The following is a 15,081-nucleotide window of genomic DNA, read 5'->3' as shown; positions in this document are numbered from 1 at the left end:
CTTCTGATTTGTCACTGGTGTCCCACTGGATGCAGCCAATATGGGGCCGCAGAGAGTGCAGAAGCAGCCGGGCCCTGTCAGCTTAGTTTCTTCATTATATCAAGTCTCGGTCCTAGGTGCCAGTCCTCAAGGATGCCTGGGTCTCTTTGTTATATTTTCTCTTTTTCTTCAGGTAGAGAAACAGGGACATAGATTTCTCAACAGACTATGGGTAGAGGCAATCCTGCAAACTTTCTTTGCCATCCAGCGTCAGTAGAGACCCCTTTTAACACATTTCCTAGAAGGTGAACAGCCTGCTGTTAGAAACCACTAGCTGGCTTTCTCCGAGCCAAGACGATGTGAAGGTCAAAGGGGCTACTGATGTGCAGTCTGGGCCTGACCTCTGACCTCTGCCTGGGCTTCTGATGACCTTGTGAGTGTCTGTAAAGGATATACGGGCTGGTTTGTGAATACTGTAGGCCTCTCCCTGGCCTTTGGCATGGTTGTTAAAAACTGGTTATGGGCTAAGTTTGGAAACTTTCAGTGCAGGACCAGGTTACTGATGCTCACACACAGGCTGACCCTCTGACTTCTGAGAGGCACAGGGTCAGGAGGGCTAGGCTCCAGGCTCCAAGAGGGGAAGGCCCGGCTACTACACAGCCTCCCTGGCTTCATCTCAGTTTGTTCTCAGTCATCATTAAGAGTCTCAAACAAGACCCACACATTCTGTCTGCCCTACAGCGGTGCTTTGTTTGGCCACCAGTTTAAGCAAGTGTTGACTTAGTTGCCAATATTTAAAATGTGAGATTTTGTAGAGTAGGTAATGTGGTTCCCAAGGTAAGAGCAATGCTCACCCTCCAAACATATGTAGTCATGACTTGTCAGGAGTCTGAGGAGTCTGGGGGCTCTAAGCCAGGAGCTGAGGGTTGCTAGCCAAGAGGGCAGGAAGGTTGCTTCTCAAGGACCGAGTGTGGGTGGGAGCCTTCAGGAGCTCTCTTGCAGGATACTCAACAGGATCTGGAAGGCTGAGAACCCCCAAACCTGTGGGTGTGGAGGAACTCATGCTGGCTCAGACGCTGGTGACAGTCTGCTCTAGGCTGACAGCCTTGCCAGGGCCACCCAAGAGTAGGTGTCACCTTCTCCCTTGGTGGGCCTAAGCCGTCCAATGGGGGTCCTAATAAATGAGAGCCATTGGGAAAATGAAATGACATCATGGGTGCATCCATCAGCATCCCAAATTAGAAGAGGTTTCCTTGAGGACACTGTCTGAAGATACCAGAGTCCTTTCCACTGGTCACAGCCTTTCCCGTGGTCACCAGTGAGGACAACCTGTTCCCCCAGCTGCTTTCCTCTTCCTCTGGTTCCAGCAGTCACATTGAATTATAGCTTCAGCAGACCTGAAGCCTGCCTGTGCCGTGGCTGCTCACCTATAAAAGTTAGGCAGAAGTAATTTTAAAGAGGCTAGGGTACAAGGCCAGTGCAGACCCTGGTGAGAAGACATTAGTGAGCTGCCTCCGAGGATGACTGCCATTGCCTCCATCCTCATCTCTTGGGTGATCATGCCTAAACCTGGGGGAGATGAGTGCCATTGCCTCCATCCTCATCTCTCGGGTGATCATGCCTAAACCTGGGGGAGATGAGTGACATTCCCTCCATCCTCATCTCTTGGGTGATCATGCCTAAACCTGGGGGAGATGAGTGACATTCCTTAAAAAGCTCAGAGGACACACTGATGTGCTGGTGAGTGAAAACATGAATAAATAAAAGCTGTCAGAAGACACTATGGTGTCAAATCAGGCCACTGATTATCATCTTAACTTACTGTGTATTAGACACTGAGGAAAGAGTTGGTTGACTTTGGGTAATGGTCATAGCATATGTATTATAGGCTGAGAGTCCATGATCCAAGATCTTCTATCTGAAACAAACGTCAATACTCAGAAAGGTTCAGATTCCAGAACATTTCAGATTTTCGTATTAAATATATTCAGCTGGTAAGATCTGTTTAAATATTCCAAACTCTTCTTGCTGCAAGAATGTCATGGAAGGATACTTCAGCAGAAATGGTGAAACAGAGACCTCAGGCCTCATCCTTTAAAGAACTAAAGGGAGACCAGACTGAGAAGAGCACAAGACTGCCTGGGGTGGTGACGTACACCTTTAATTCCAGCACTTAGAGGACAGAGACAGGCAGAGCTCTGTGAGTTCAAGACCAGCCTGGTCTGCATGGAAGATCTATCTCTGAGACAGGATGGATGTCTTAGAAACTGAGCAGTCTGTGTTTCATGAAAAAGGTACCTTCTGTACTCCTCTGCTTTTCTCCGCCAGCCTCAGCCTGGAGTGTGAGACCACTGTTCACAGGCACCCCATGGTGCTCTTCATATTATATGGAGGTGGAGACTGCTGACAAGATTCAAGTTGCCATTGTGTGTAGACATGCATGTGGTGGTTTGAATGGGAATATCCCCTATAGGCTGTGGCATTTGAACACTTGCTTCTCAGTTGGTGGCACTGTTTAGGGAGATCTAGGATATGTAGCCTTGCTGGAGGAAGTCTATCTGGGGCTTTGAGGTTTCAAAACCTTTCGCCATTCCCGACTCCCTGTCTCTGCTGCTGGCTTGTGTTCACAATGTGAGCTCTTAGCTGCTGCTCCAGCTGCCTCAGCTCTGCCTTGGCTCTGCCTTTGTAAACTCCAACCTTCTGGAACCAAAGGCCAGATGAGTAACACAGGATGAGTAGCACCAGCCACTCTGGTGAGGAGGAATGTCCACATTAAATAAGACTGCTCCTGGGCTCTAAAGAGTTTCCCTTGGACACATCCTCAGTCCTCTCAGGGCTTCCCTGCTCTCTCCTCTAACACAAAGAATCTAGGCCTAGACCCAAAGACCTTTGCCAGCTCCAGCAGCCTGCAGGCCTGGAAGAGAGTGCACACACCTTGCCTTTCTGGAGGGTCATTATTTAATTCTCTTCAAGTCCTTTCCAAATCCTTTGATGGAAGCAAGCTGCCTTGATCCTATGTGAAATTGGTAGCCAGCAAAGCTGCTCTCCAGGCCTCCTGCTGTCACCAAGTCCAGATTTAAGAATGGCAGTGGCCGTGGCACCCAGGCTGCAATCTGATGTACACATTGGGCAATGCAGAGCTTGATGTAGCTACACATCACTGATCAAAACCCCTTGGACTTATCAGTGTGTCTGACAGGTACTTGTTGGCTGCTTTCCCGGGCTGGGGAGGGATCCTGAGCCAGCCAATGGGACAGCCTCCCTTCCCTTTTGATGTTGATGCTCCCACCTTGGAGACAAGGCTCATCCCTGCTGGGGAGACTGTCAACATGAGGCCCCACTACACAGCAACCTGTGGGAACAGCCTGGTGAGCTGGACAGGCAACAAATTCCTCACCTGTCCCTGTTTCCCCACCAGCCCCTGGAAGTTCCCCAGGCAGCTTTCCACTCCCTCATTTGCCCTGAAATGGCACCTCCTTTTACAGAATTATTTGCCAACTGCACATGCATTAAAGGGCCTTAGCTCTCAAAGTGCTTTCACGTCTTTAATGAGTATCCCTGATAGCTGATGAGTTGATTGACATTGTTTGGGAAGAAACTGAAAGTCAAGTGTCATGGAGTAGCTTGCTCCAGGTCACTCCAGGCAAAGCCAGGATTGTGGGCACATGACAAATTGCCCTAGCCCTGGCATGGCTCTAATTATAGCCTTTGTTGTCAGTCGTCTGTCACAGATTGCTCATCACGGTGCCCAAAGCCCACGTGTGCTAGGAGCTCTGGGTTCCCTGTCTTCTTCAGAGGTACTCGGTCATACTTTGCCATAGCTTTCAGTGTGGCTTCTGTGACATCCGGGAACGACTGCGTTCTCTAGCTGAGAGGGGGCGTGTCTCAGCAGCTCGTAGCTTTGAGGCTCAGGGTCACACTCTGAGTGTGAGGAAAGCAAAGCAATGTTGCCTGTCCAGCCCACTGCCCATTTCTCTGGGTCCCTGATATGGTTTGAATTTTTATGTGATTGAAAAAATTCAAAGAATAATTTTTGTTACTGGAAGATCATATGGAATTCACATATTCCTAAAGTTCTATTGTAACGCAGTCCATTTTTGTTTATGTCATGACTACTCTCTACAAGAGCAAAGTTGAATAATTGGGACAGAGACTGTTTTATCCACATGGCTGAGAGCATCTAAGTTCACATGTGGAGCTTCTAACTTCTAACACCTCAGAGTGTGACCTTCCTTGAACCTTCCTTGTGACATTTGCTAAGATGAGGCCATGTAAGAATAGGGTGTTCCCCTAATCCAGTGTAGCTGGTGTTATGAAAGATAAAGATTTGCCTGGGGGTTTGCACACGCAAAGAACACCTCACGAGGAGGAGTGTGGGGAACAGAGTGTAGCTGTAAACCAAGGATACTCAAAGATTGATAACAAGCCACAAGAAGAGAAGAGTGCAGTGGGACAGTCTCCCTGGAGACCTCAGGAGCCCATGCTGACGGCACCTTGACTCTGGGTTTCTAACCTCCAGAACTGCAAGATAAAGATTCTCAAAAGTCTGAGGAATTTGCCTTATGGCAGCTCCATCGAATTACTGTGATTACTGTCTGGCCCTTTACAGAACAAGCCTGCAGGTCCCCATTAAGCTTTGTAGAATTTGGGAATGGGGTCTGAGCCCAGTTGTGCCAGGACTCAGGTCCTAGCTCCTGTTCTTGGATTCCTTGCTAGAGAGCTTGCTTGTGTCTCCATCTATCAAAATCTGTTCTTCTGGTGTCCCTCCTCAGGGCTCTCAGATCCTAGACTGCGTCATAATTGATGTCAGCAAATGTTAACTGCTGGTGATGGCTTTAAAGGTTGGCCCAGCTTAACTGTATCAGGCCGGCAGAGGTGGCTTCTAGATCGTGCACCCTCTGCTCCCACATCTCCGTGGCTTTGGGAAGCTGCTCACTCTGCTCACGAGTAGAAATTCTCATTCAGAGCTGGAAGAATGCATAGTTCCTGGAGTCCCTGGGTGCTCTAGCTGCATACAGAGCTTCCAGAGAATGCTCTCAGGACTGCCTTGTCCTTTAGGGAAGGACTTGAGATAAATCCATTGTAGGGTGCAGGGAGGCAATGGTGAAGGGAACGGTGCTATGGAAAACCATCATGATACCCAAAACAAGATCCCAGGTCCACATGCCAGCTTGATAATTTCCAAGGCTGCCAATCAACAGGCCTTACACTAAGTGGCTTCAGGAGCCTTAGGGTCTGAAGCCAAGAAGTTTACTGGACCATGCTCCCTTCAAAGAGTACAGTCTTCCTTGGCTCTCCTAGTTTCTGGTGTTACAGGCATTCCTTGGCTTGTGGTAGCATAGCTCCAGTTTCTGTCTACTTTCCCATGGCCTTACTGCTCATGTCTCCCTGTGTACTCTACTGATACAAGGATACATGACCACCTTAAAACCCAATTATTCTTTTCAAGATTCTTAATGAAGACCCTTCTTCTAAATGAGGTCACCTTATGAGCTTCCAGGTGGGCTGGCTTTGAGGGATGGGGGGGACACTGTCCAATCAGTAGTGTAGCCATCCGGGGCTTGGTGGGACCTGGAGAGAAAACTCTCCAGCTACACAGTAGAGTCAGTATGGTTGAAAATTTCCAACTGAAGTTGCCCACATCAAAAGGCCATTGCTTGTCTATAACTGAGAAGTTTAAATGTGACCCTTCAGGTATCAGGCTCACAGACAGATCCAGGGATGGATGTGATGTCTTCAGGATTTCGTCTCTTTTTCGTTGGCCCTTGGCCCTGTGCTCCACTGGCAGGGGACATGTTTCTCTAGCACCATGGTTGGAATTGTCTTCAGTAGCTCTAGGCTACCATTGGCCCTACAATCAGACCCAGCAAAGGGGGGACTATACTTCTCTCTTGGTTCTCTAGGGGAATCCCCAGCAGACTGTGTGGTTTGGGAGTCAGACCAGTTTTTGAACACGTGTTTGTGCAAGAAATGGAGGTTTATAATTGGTAAGGCTTGCCTGGGTCATATTCCACCTGTGGAACCAAGATGAAGCCCATCCAATGCAGGTCCAGGGATGGTGCTGGGTGTGCCAACTCCCACGCACCCCAGCAGGTAAGGGCATTGCAGGCATCCTTACCTGACAGTGGCCAGTAGCTAATCTTACACTATGCTTGTGTGCAAGAAGCCCTTTGGGGCCACAGTATGTCTCCCAGATGGACTCAAACCTCAGTCTTCCAGGATCACATGATCCCCTGCCTCAGCTTCACAAGTAGCTAGAACTTTAGGTACCTATATTGCCACACCCTGCACAAGCTCTTTTTTTTTTTTAAACATCTCTGCCAAGCTCTGTGTCAGAGGGATACAAAAGATGAAAGAGATTCAGGCTGTGGAAGGGCCACTTTTTACCAGAGAAAACTTCACAGAAACAGAAAAGCAGACACCTGTGTGGCTAGCGTAGTGGGAAGCAAAGCGCAGGGAAATCCAAGCTTGAGACCACACGGGTCCGGAAGCCCTTGTTAGAGGGCGCTGCAGATCAAAGTCTCCGTGTGGAAGCACAGCGACTCGGCCTAAAGTGCCTTTTGGTTACAAATAGTAGAAGACCCAAAGCAAACAGTCTTGAAAAACGAAGTTAATTTATTTTCTCATGTTAGTCAAAGTTCAAAGGAAGGGTGGCTTGCTATAGAAGTTTATCATGCCTTCAGGGTGGGGTCCTAGTTGTCTGCCCTTCCATGGGCCTGCTTGTTCCCTAGGCTGACTTCCTCCGGAAAATAAAATGGCTGCCACAGATTGAGGCCCAACACTGGTGTCCCAAGCTGTCTGGGTGATCGAGCCTTCACAACCGTGGTGGAACTTCCCTCTGCTGGGCTGGCTCAAGTCACTGTAGCCAGGGAAATGGAGTACACTGCCCATCGTTGCTTAGGTCACAGTTCTACCTGTGGAGCCGGGGTGGCATGAGGTATTGCAGCCAGTCCTTACCTGTGACACTCGGGACGCAGAGTGGCCTGGGCAGCTTGCTGAGAACTCATATGGGCACCATTGCTCGTGAGCACACCATTGCTCGTGAGCACACCATTGCTCGTGAGCACACCATTGCTCGTGAGCACACCATTGCTCGTGAGCACACCATTGCTCGTGAGCACACCATTGCTCGTGAGCACACCATTGCTCGTGAGCACACCATTGCTCGTGAGCACACCATTGCTCGTGAGCACACCATTGCTCGTGAGCACACAGCAGCCTCATGCCCAGCTGAAGAAGCTCTTGGTTTTCAGTGAGAACATTTCTGAATGCAGAAAGAGCCCAGCTTTGGACTGGCAAGATGACTGAGTGGGTAAAGGTGCTTTCTGCCAAACCTGCTAAATTGAGTTCTGTCCCAAGCTGCACATGGTGCAGGGAAAGAACCACTCCTCTAAGTTGTCCTCTGACCTCCACGTGGACCCATTAGCATACACACAGATAGATAGATAGATAGATAGATAGATAGATAGATAGATAGATAGCTACAACTGTGAATTTTATTGAAGAAAAAAAAAACTTTTGAAGATAAAGAGACCAAAATTAATCTTCAAGAAAGGAAACCCTGACTTCGGGATGTCTGCACCCCAAGCCCCACTGTTCTTAGTGGCTCTTCCCTTGACTCAGACGGGCAGTAGTTATGCTGAAGTAACAAGCAATCCCCAGATCTCATCACCTTAGAACAAGTCCCCTGTGGGCCCAGGAGGAGCCACAGGGCAGTGATCCTCCAGGTGATGGCCTGAGGTGCGGCCCTGTGTCCTGTCACTGAGCTCTCAGGCCATACATTGAAATAGCGAGACCAGAGTCCATCCCACTAGAGGATGGACCGCTGAAAGTCAGCTGCTTCCTCTTGGGAGCAGCAACATGCTTGTGTGTGTGTGTGTGTGTGTGTGTGTGTGTGTGTGTGTGTGTATCTGAATTTCAGTGGCCAAAGTAAAGCCTGCACTAATACACAACACCAAGGACCAGCAGGGTGGTGAGTGCTGGATGCGGAGGGGAACCTGGGCATCTGAGGAAGTGCCTTCAAGAGCGCCTGCTACAGTGCAGTCCCATGCCCTCACACAGGAGATCAGGTGGCTGCCTGCCTCCTTCACTTGAACCAGGCTTCCAGGATTCTGCATGCCACACACAGGAGCTGTTTCCAAAGGGGAGGAGACTGGCAATGGAAGATTAACCGCTCCCTGGGTTCCACACAGGGATCAGTATTTTCAATAATACTGTGTGAGTTTAACCTCAAAGTAAATGGTTAATTCATCTTATATCAACAGCACTGTGATTCATAATGTAAACTTGGGGGATTTTTGATGTTTCAGGCCTACATTCCTTTTAATTTGCCTCTGCATTCTTTTAAAGCCACAGTTGCTCACTTGATAAAATACAGCATGCAAATGCACGGGCTTCTGCCTGGAGGCGATTTAGCCTGGCTGGTTCAGTAGATGTCTTCTTTCAAGTGTATACTCTTTCTTAAATTATTTACTGGGTAAACACACTTTGCATTTTCAAAAGGGAGATTAAGACTGCTTGCTGCTGGCCTGGTGGAACACCATGGCCCCTTATACAGAGTTAAGAGCAAGTTATTGGGGCTGCCCCCAGACCTCTTCCCTGGCTTGCTATCAGCGCTCCTTGACCTGGCTGGCTTTTCTGATTCTTCCCAAGTCTACAACTCTGCATCCAGATCTGTTGCCCAGAGCAATAGGGACTGCCCAGCAGCAATGGCCAGTGACTCTTCTCCAGGCTTCCTCATAGCTGGGGTCTGCCACTGCCAGCCTTTTCCTCTCTCCCTGCTGGCTCAATTCTTTCCACTCAGGTGGGTCATTTTCTGTCCCTAGACAGACATATTTGCCCAAGTCCTTTGCAGCCCAACGCTGGGTGATGGCCCGGCCAGTCGGGTTTACTCCGCCCAGCTCTTTCTGCCGTTCTGCTCCCTCCATCTCAAATGTCTGGCAGCCCTTTCTACAGAAGCACCCATGTCTTCCACCAGCGCACCCCCAGGAGCCGGGGTGGTCAGTCCTTCCTCTAGCTTCTGGGAGAAGAGCCACGGCTGCCCTGAGAGAGCACTGTGCTGGGGAGCTCCATCCTTAGGGGCTCGTTTCAACTCTCACCTTCATCCTTTCCTACCCTGACATTTTCCTGCCAATTGAATTTGCCCAGATTTCTCCTGCATCCTCTTTAGAATGAGAGGATTACAGTTCCCAGAGGCTTTCCTTCCTTAGAGAGTTAGTTCTCTGTCCTGCTCCCAAGTGCTGGCCACTACATGGTGTCCAAGCTTCAGAGGTGAATTCTCCATGTTCTTTACAGGCAGATGCACCGGAGCAGCAGGGGGCTCGTGAAAGGGATACCAAGAAGGGGAAAGCCCTATTAAGAACGGCTAAGATTTGGGGACGTCTGTGTGCTTATTTTATTACCGTGTTCCCGATTAAACCCCCATAATTAAGCTTCCCAAGTGTCCATCTTGGATGCTTGGGGCTCTCATCCCACAGAAAAGATAGTTGTCACCCACACTGTATAAAAGACACACTACCACGGTTTACCTGTGGCAGAATTTGTTAAGTTTTCATGCTTTGGATCTGTTTCACTGCTGAGATTCAGTTTTGCTGATTTCCTTTGTAAATCTGACGTGGGTGACTGTGGTAAATAGAGATTCGAACAATGACTTCAGCATACAGAGCTGTCGGGACCATTCTGAAGACTTGCCTCCCTTCCAGAGAAAAGGAGAAAAAACAACTTGAGTTTTAAATGAAGCCTAGGTAGAACCACTCAGTGTTCCCAATTAGCTTCACTTTAATAAACTGTGACGCCCCGTTCTTATTTACTTATGGGGCGGGACAGAGAATCCTTCCTGCCTCCTGGGTAAATATGGCCTGTTAGGTCTGAATTAGCTGTCATCACAGAAGAATTAATGTCGGGCCCAGGCTTTCTAGTGGGACAAGAAGAAATAAACAAGACAGATCTTCCCCGAGCCTCGTGTGATAAATGAGGACAGAGCACACCATTCATCTCCTTCGAGAACAGTGGACATGGGTACTGAAGCAGTTTTGCGGAAGACGTGTCAGCAAATGGCGATCATTTTGTAACCTGTCAGGGAGAGAGGGAGCCCGTCCTGTTAGGGGACACAGGGGAGTGGGCCACTCTAATGGGATGGTATCCATCCATCTGTGAAGAGGGAAGGGTGGGTGAGGAGTACACCACCAAAACTGCAACCCTGATGTCATCCTCCATCCCAGCTGCAGGGACCCTGTGAAGGTTCCTCTGTAAAGATGCAAAGAACCGCTCCCTGCTCAAGTGGAGGCCTGACTCATCCTCACATCCCCCTCCCTGTGGAAGACTCTGTCCAGGGTCCCATGTGCATAGGAGACACAGAACTCCACACGTGCCTCTGAGCAGGTGGGGTGGAATCGCTGCAGGCTTGAAGTCGGGTGGACAGGCTGCTAGACGGCCAGCCTCTCTGGGTTTCTATTTCTGTGCGCTCTGTGAGAGCAGCTAGCGTGGGCGAGGCTGTTTGACCCAGGTTCCCTTTGAAAGGCTCAACAAAGCATTGTGGTGTACGACCTCTTTTCTCCGAATGAGGTAACAAATTATGAAATCACTTCAGCGGAAGCACGCTGCAGGCATCCAGAGCGTGTGTCTCCTCAGCTTGTCTTTCTGAGGTCAGCATCTGCAGGGCTGGGCTGGACCGAGGGACCATCATCCCCTAGAGGGCCCACCCACAGCTGCTTGCCAGGCACCTTGAGGACTTCCTGTTCACTCTCATTTCCATCTCTTTACACCAGGCAGCATATGTAACATTTCCTCCTGGCTTGACGAAGCCACGAGCCACACTGACAGGTGACGGCTTCACAACCTAAGCTGCAAGTGTGACACTTGCTTCTTAATCCTCTCCTCTCCCTGCTAAGTCTCTCTCGCTTTTCCTGGGGTATTTTTGTTCAGGTAAGTACCTCACTGACATGTATTTCTTTGGAGTCTTTTCCTTTCACGGGAAACACTGAAAAAAAAAAAAAAAAGAAGAAGAAGTGAGGCTTGTCTCACATTCTAAATTAAAAAGAGATGCTCACATGGGGCCCTTGATCACTTAAAGAGGCTACATGGTACCCAAATCCTGGCAAGCCCTTGATTCCCCTTAGCTTTTTGGTAAGCATTCTATGACTGCAAGCACTGTGTGTGTGTGTGCGTGTGTGTGTGTGTGTGTGTGTGTGTGTGTGCGCGCATGCACACTCTACCTGCCAGGCTGTAGTTTTAGCCAACTTAGCTTGAGCAGTGTTTGTCAAAATGCTGTTCATTTATCCATGGGCATTTTCTTCTCTCTCCCGCAGAATCATCCAAAACCGCATCCTGCTCGTCATCCTGGGGATCATCGTGGTCATCACCATCCTGACGGCCATCACTTTCTTTGTCAAAGGACACTGATGCGTCTGCTCTCCCTTGATAAACAGTGATCTTGTCTTGTTCTGAGTAATTAAGACAAAATGGTCACATGAATCATTCTTTTGTGCTGACAGGCCCCAGGTGACCCGTCTCTGCCTCCCCACTATTCAGCTGGAGTGCAGAGAGTGTAAAAATATTTTTTGTTCCTGTCTGCATGTAGGTTGATTTCCTTTCTGAGGTTGGTCTTTGCCCGGATTTGTTGTTTTTTGTAGGTAAAGGTGAATGCTCATTTGCCTTTAGGTAACTTCATCTGCTGTCCAAAATAGCTTTGGTAACACTCTCCTTGCCTTGTGGACATGCCTGGGGTCCTGGTTTGAGAGGGGACATGATGACTCAGTCACAGGAGCTTCTGTGTGTCACGTATCTCTCTTTACCAGAAAGGTTTTCTGTAATGTCCATGGAGAAAATGCCAGAAAAATCAGAGGTCAGCCCCACCCTTCCCGGCATAATGAATACAGCTATCCTGCCTAGGCAACTTTATTGCAAAGGAGAGGATTCACTGTCACTTGTACAGGAAATTGACTTAGCACTTTCCCTGGTTTTTTACTCTGTGTGTGTGTGTGTGTGTGTGTGTGTGTGTGTGTGTGTGTGTGTGTACATATATATGCAAGAAATATTTACTCACCTTCCCAAATACCATACTCCCCAGAATTTGCTGGCAGTGTGAGAATTGGCAAATATTTAATTGTGACTCACTCATCTTCCCTGACCTGGGTTAAGCATGTCTGTATCTTCTCAGTTTTAATCTGAGCTCAGTCAGCATCAGCCCTCGTATATACAAAAGGTCTGAGAAGGTTCTCTCCACATCCCTTCCAGCATGGGTATTCAGAGAGCGTGAGCAGGACTCCTCTGCTGGTGTGAAGTTAGCAATGTGGTGGGTGATAAAAATGAGAGTCCTCTAGGACAGTCCGCTAGAAAAAGCCTTGGTGGGAAGTGTCCACCAGCCTCCTGTCACACAATGAGGAATCGCAGAGTGCCACAAAAGAACCACTTGATTTTTGCTAACAACTGTTGCAAAACCTGCCTCGGTTCTCTGCGATCAAACCCCTGTCACACTTTGTGATTTTCTTCCCTTTCTGTCTGTCTGAGGTAACCAAGAATTGTGTTCAGAATGTGTTCATTTGTGATCAGGTTTAAAAGTTGCCCAAGCTGAGGTCATTTCCCCTCTAGTCATGAAGCAAAATGTGTTTTTCTTAAAACTTCGTGGGCACTTACAGGTCTGTACTATCTTTTTTAAATATAATTGGAAGCTTTGCATTCTTGAAAAGCCAACCTGTTCTCGTCATAAAAAATGCTAATGTGTTCATAGAGAAAGATCATGCTGTACTTGACCCCACCACACACACACACACACACACACACACACACACACACACACACACGCGCACGCACGCACATACACACACATACTCCGAAGAGAATCATTATAAGGTAGAGAGGAAATGCAAAATCTACCAGAGAAATTGTGTTTGTGGAAACTGGCCAAGGCCTGTATGTGTTCAGATAAATCATTTATTATTGTGTAAATAAAGGTGTAGTCTCTGTGTCCGAAGGGTGGGATTTTGGCTGAACGAAGTGGGACAGCAGAGAAGGGCCAGAAGCCATGCTGACTCTTCTGCCAGCTAAAGGGACCAGCTCAGTGAGAACCTTTGCTGCTGGTAGCTGAATTCTGGGCATCCTAAATGTATAAAAGAAACCATTAAAAAGCAAGGAGACAAACCAGCAGCGAGCGTCCGCAATGCTGATGCTGGTGAAGTGGAACAGTGCCTCTGGTGGCCTCAGAAATGGGGGTTCTCAGGTAAGGGTGTACTGAGTTCTAAGCTGTCTCTCCCACCTGCCTCTATCTTCCACTCAGCTGCTTCTTCCCAAGGCCACCTCCAACAAGCAGGGAGGAGCTGGGCATTGGCACTTGCTGGCCCCTAAGTATTTCCCTGAAGTCTGCATTCTCACAGAAGCGTATGAATGAGAAGGAAGGAGAGCATTTGCTACTCACCTCTCAATGGCTTTCTCTGCCCAGGTCTTTTTTGGCTGTTGCCAGTGATTTGGGGAGTGGAAATCTGTGAACATATAACCCTTGGACCCAGCAGCTCCATCGCATCCCCTAGAGAGTGACCACCTCACTCAGGCCTGGCCCACTGGCGGTGGGCACTGGCCTGAAAGTCCCCTGACCACCTTCTGTCCTGATGCCGTGGGAAGAACACAGTGCCCTGGGTCTGGGGTAATACTCTCCCTCCCTCCCTCCCTCCCTCCCTCCCTCCCTCCCTCCCTCCCTCCTGTCCCATCAGGGAAGGAAAGGAGTATGCAAACCTGAAGCAGGCGTCTGTGTGGAAGGTTCTAGGTTCATATTATGTAGACTTCAGTTGTTGAATATTTGTGAAGTTGGGAGCCTTTGTTTAAGAGTGTGTGGGAGGTAAGGGGAGGGTGAAATGGCAGCATGGAGGAGGAAGAAGAGGAGGAAGCCCTCGCCATATAAAATTCATGCAGACTAAACAGTTTCTGGGACAGTATAAATAAAGCGGATGCAACCCCGCTCCAGAATCAAAAGCAATTTAATTAAAGTCTCTTAAGTTGTAAAGAGTTTTAAATGTTCCGTGTTGAAGGCGGATGCCTGCAGATGCAGTGGGTCTGACGTCAGCGGCCAGGCCTGGGCTGCGAGGCCATTTGCTATTCTGTTTCAGGCAGGCTGGATTGTCTTATTTTGGAACCAGCTTGGTGGGGGGTTTGCTTTGCTGCTGCCTCTGAGCCCTGAGCTTCAAAGGCTGAAATTAATGGCGAACAAAATTGTGCGGCTCTGGCCGTCCCATGCGGGGCAAGCCCATTGAGGGTTATCATTAAGTAAAGAAATAAAGAGGGGGAAAAAAGCCTGCCTGCTCCAAAAACCTCATCAGATAATGACCTCAGTGATTGGGTTTTCATTACCAAACAGCATCCAGAGATTATCAGCTCACGGAAGAAGGGAGGAGGAAAGAAAGAAGAGGCACGCACCGTCTTTCTCCCTCTCCTTTTTTTTTTTTGTGCACATCTTTTCTTTAAAACTGTCAGATCATTTCAGTATTTCAAATCCGAGGAAAACAGCCTGCCTGCTGCTGTATTTGAAGTTGTAATGGTGTCAAAAAGTCACGACTGACTGACAGCCGTCAGTCCCAGAGGGGCTCATTAAATCATAAAAACTTGACAAGGAAATAATTGCGCATGGCCAGCGACTTGGCGCCTGTTTAGACGGTTTTATTGTCTTTCATTATCAGTCCCCGCCATTACGTTCATTAACAAATTGCATTAAACAACTGTTAAGGGCTAATGATTTGTTTATCGCTTTTTTTCTATTATTATTATTTAAACATTAGCTGTGTCATGTGGTACCCAGCAGCCTCTTGCCATCATCTGACTGAATATCTTTCCACTCCGAGCCCTGGGTACTGTTGGAATATGAAATAGATTATTCATTACTCCCCTCTTTGCCACTGATTTGGTTTCATGTAGTGTCTTCCACAGAGAAAGATGAAAACTTGTCAAAAATAGGTTATATCTTATTCGAAGGGGCAGCAATAGCAGCAGGTACAGGCAGACTTTAATATTTAATTAAGGTTGATGTTAGCCCCTTTCAATGACTTCAGCTGTAAGTTATATTTAAATGCGGAAGAGAAAAATAATTGTTCTTAATTTGCAACCTGTTCGGCAGGCACT

General features: G+C 48.3%; 1 protein-coding gene across 2 annotated transcripts in view; it reads left to right on the top strand.

Moving 5' to 3' along the window:
- Nucleotides 1–13,151, top strand: part of Vti1a (vesicle transport through interaction with t-SNAREs 1A) — a 328,073-nt gene extending 314,922 nt beyond the window's left edge. Inside the window, exon 8 of one of the 2 annotated variants that reach the window (XM_059256394.1) lies at nucleotides 11,286–13,151. In XM_059256394.1, coding sequence (XP_059112377.1) covers nucleotides 11,286–11,379 — 94 coding nt within the window. In that variant the 3' untranslated portion in view covers nucleotides 11,380–13,151. The remainder of the gene's footprint in view (nucleotides 1–11,285) is intronic. The other variant, XM_059256412.1, reaches the window with a different exon arrangement.
- The last annotated feature ends 1,930 nt before the right edge of the window (nucleotides 13,152–15,081 follow it).

This window comes from Peromyscus eremicus, chromosome 1 (genome assembly GCF_949786415.1).
Source record: "Peromyscus eremicus chromosome 1, PerEre_H2_v1, whole genome shotgun sequence".
In the NCBI taxonomy this organism is placed as follows: domain Eukaryota; kingdom Metazoa; phylum Chordata; class Mammalia; order Rodentia; family Cricetidae; genus Peromyscus; species Peromyscus eremicus.
This window is presented reverse-complemented; position numbering and strand designations above follow the sequence as displayed.